The 2,277-nt window shown below is 39.6% G+C and overlaps 1 protein-coding gene across 2 annotated transcripts in view; it reads left to right on the top strand.

The window, feature by feature from the left end:
- Positions 1–2,277, top strand: part of iqsec3a (IQ motif and Sec7 domain ArfGEF 3a) — a 96,110-nt gene that overhangs the window by 70,927 nt on the left and 22,906 nt on the right. For both annotated transcript variants that reach the window (XM_014004779.1, XM_014004780.1), the window contains exon 7: positions 983–1,149. In XM_014004779.1, the coding sequence (XP_013860233.1) occupies positions 983–1,149 (167 nt within the window). The remainder of the gene's footprint in view (positions 1–982; positions 1,150–2,277) is intronic.

Raw genomic sequence — 2,277 nt, 5'->3', positions numbered from 1 at the left:
GAGAAACCTCCAAAGTAAGTGAAGGGGATCTGAAGCAGCAAGAAAAAAATAAATAAAAAGAGGAAAAAAAAAGGTGGCCAGCAGCCTCAGTATCTGCTGCGTCAGAGTACTAATGAATGAGCAAAATAWGAAACTGCAGATAAATTCTGCTACTATTTTTTGCTTCCGTTATAGCATCTAATCCAAATAACCTGCAATCACTAACGCTGTGTGTTTGGCTCCGAAAACGATCAGAGATAAAGATCATGCAGCGTGAATAATTTTGCCCTGAAATCCACTCAAGGTACGCGGAATGACTTGGGTATTTTTAACAAGTCACGAGAAAAAGAAAACCCACAGCTAGACGCTAACTTAGCTGCAGATCTATTTATTTTTCCATCTGTTTTCCTTATAATCACTTTTATGGTTTTACAAGAAAYTTTAAAAGAGGCACATCCAAAGAATATGAGAGACTTCAACTTATTTGAAGATAAATGTCTTTACTTTCTAGAAGATCAAGTCCCCTCGTTTTCCAGCTCCCACAGTTTCCTGTGTGATGGATGGTCCATGGAAGTATTGGATCCAGTGGGAATAAATGTGTTCACAACAAGAGATGGTGTTACAGCAGCGCAGCTCCCAAACCTCACCTACTGTGAAATTCATTGCTGCTGAGGGGCATCTGACAGCTTCAGATGAAGCCAGGGACCAAATTAAAGCCATAACTCTGCTTTCAGCATGACACTCTAATGCTCGGCCTGTGGAAGGACGTTCAGGATCATGTAGTGACTAGACACTGCCCTTTGGATTCTGATCATTCATTCTTCTCTCTCTCCTCCTCTCTTCTTTCACATTTATGTATTACAATCTCCACTTCCTCTATCACTAACTCGCATCTTCAATTTACAAAATTAACCACTTCCTTGCGTCTTAGATCAAAATGTTGCCTCGTCGTGACGTATTTTCCATTTTGATCGTCTAATTTTCCATCTATTTCTATCCGCAGCCAGCGCTACTGCATGTGTAACCCCGACGTGGTGCAGCAGTTCCATAACCCTGACACCATCTTCATCCTGGCCTTCGCCATCATCCTGCTCAACACCGACATGTACAGTCCCAACATCAAGCCGGACCGCAAGATGCTGCTGGAGGATTTCATCCGTAATCTGCGCGGTACGAGACGCAACATCACACATGAGCCRCTTGTAAAAAAAAGAAAGAAAATAGCAAACCAAAGGGAGTTCAGTGATAGTAATTAGTAATTAGTTTACATAATCGCCTTAAGTAGGTGAATGTTAGTGTGTGTATGGGTCTCTTAAATGGGGTCAATGTGGTTTGGAGATGGATTTTTTATGCTGTGAGTGAGCTTTAAATCTAATTAATGTTTATACCAGCTTGATTTGGTCATCTTGACGAGTTCTTCGTTGAAAATCTGTTTTGTCTCTTCTCAAGAGACCTCAGTTTGATGAGTTACAGCTAAACTCAGTCTTATAAGCTGTACTTCCACATGGTGGACATATAAGTTATCCAAACTGGTTGCTTACGTGTAAAAGAGGACCATCAGCCTAACGATCAGTAGTTAGGCTGATGGTCCTATTTTACATGTTAAAGGAGAACTCGTCCGGAGGACCTACTTATCTTTTTTTTCCACCTTGAAATGCATCAGGACCCTGTTCATAGCAACAGCAGAATAATCTACTGGCAGAGAAGCTTTTGCATTTTTTTTCCATGTTTGCGACCCATATACTCAGCTCTACAGCTYATCCCACAAATGCATGTCCCTTACAAATGTGGCACCATTTAAAAAGGGAAGTTAACAGGTTTCTTGCCGAGAAGCATTGTTACAACAAAGAAACAATCTACCAAACACACATTTCCTTACTTTGTGCCAAGTTTACATTATATATACTGTTGGGCAGGGCAATTCAACTGGTGGCCAAATTGGATTAAAAATTTGGCAAGTCAGAAATGTCAAAATAATATTTGTTTTATTTTTTATTTTAATTTTTTTTTGACAAAAAATAATTATTTTAAACAGGAGGCACAATGTGTTATTTTTGTTTTTGCTATTGTTTTATTATCACTACTTTTATTATAGAGTTCTGTATGTTGTACTCATTGTCAGGACCAACAAAATAACCCAGGGCACAGGCAGGTTTCAAAAATCAAAAAGTACGAGCCCTTTAATGAAAACTCAAAGAGGCTGATAATACAGCAAAAACTCACTTGACTTGGAGGTAGACAAAGAACAAGAAGCAGGACACGACCAGGTAGACAGAACAATGGGCCTCATGCAAGAAC

This window comes from Austrofundulus limnaeus, unplaced genomic scaffold (genome assembly GCF_001266775.1).
Source record: "Austrofundulus limnaeus strain Quisiro unplaced genomic scaffold, Austrofundulus_limnaeus-1.0 Scaffold26, whole genome shotgun sequence".
NCBI classification, from domain to species: domain Eukaryota; kingdom Metazoa; phylum Chordata; class Actinopteri; order Cyprinodontiformes; family Rivulidae; genus Austrofundulus; species Austrofundulus limnaeus.
This window is presented reverse-complemented; position numbering and strand designations above follow the sequence as displayed.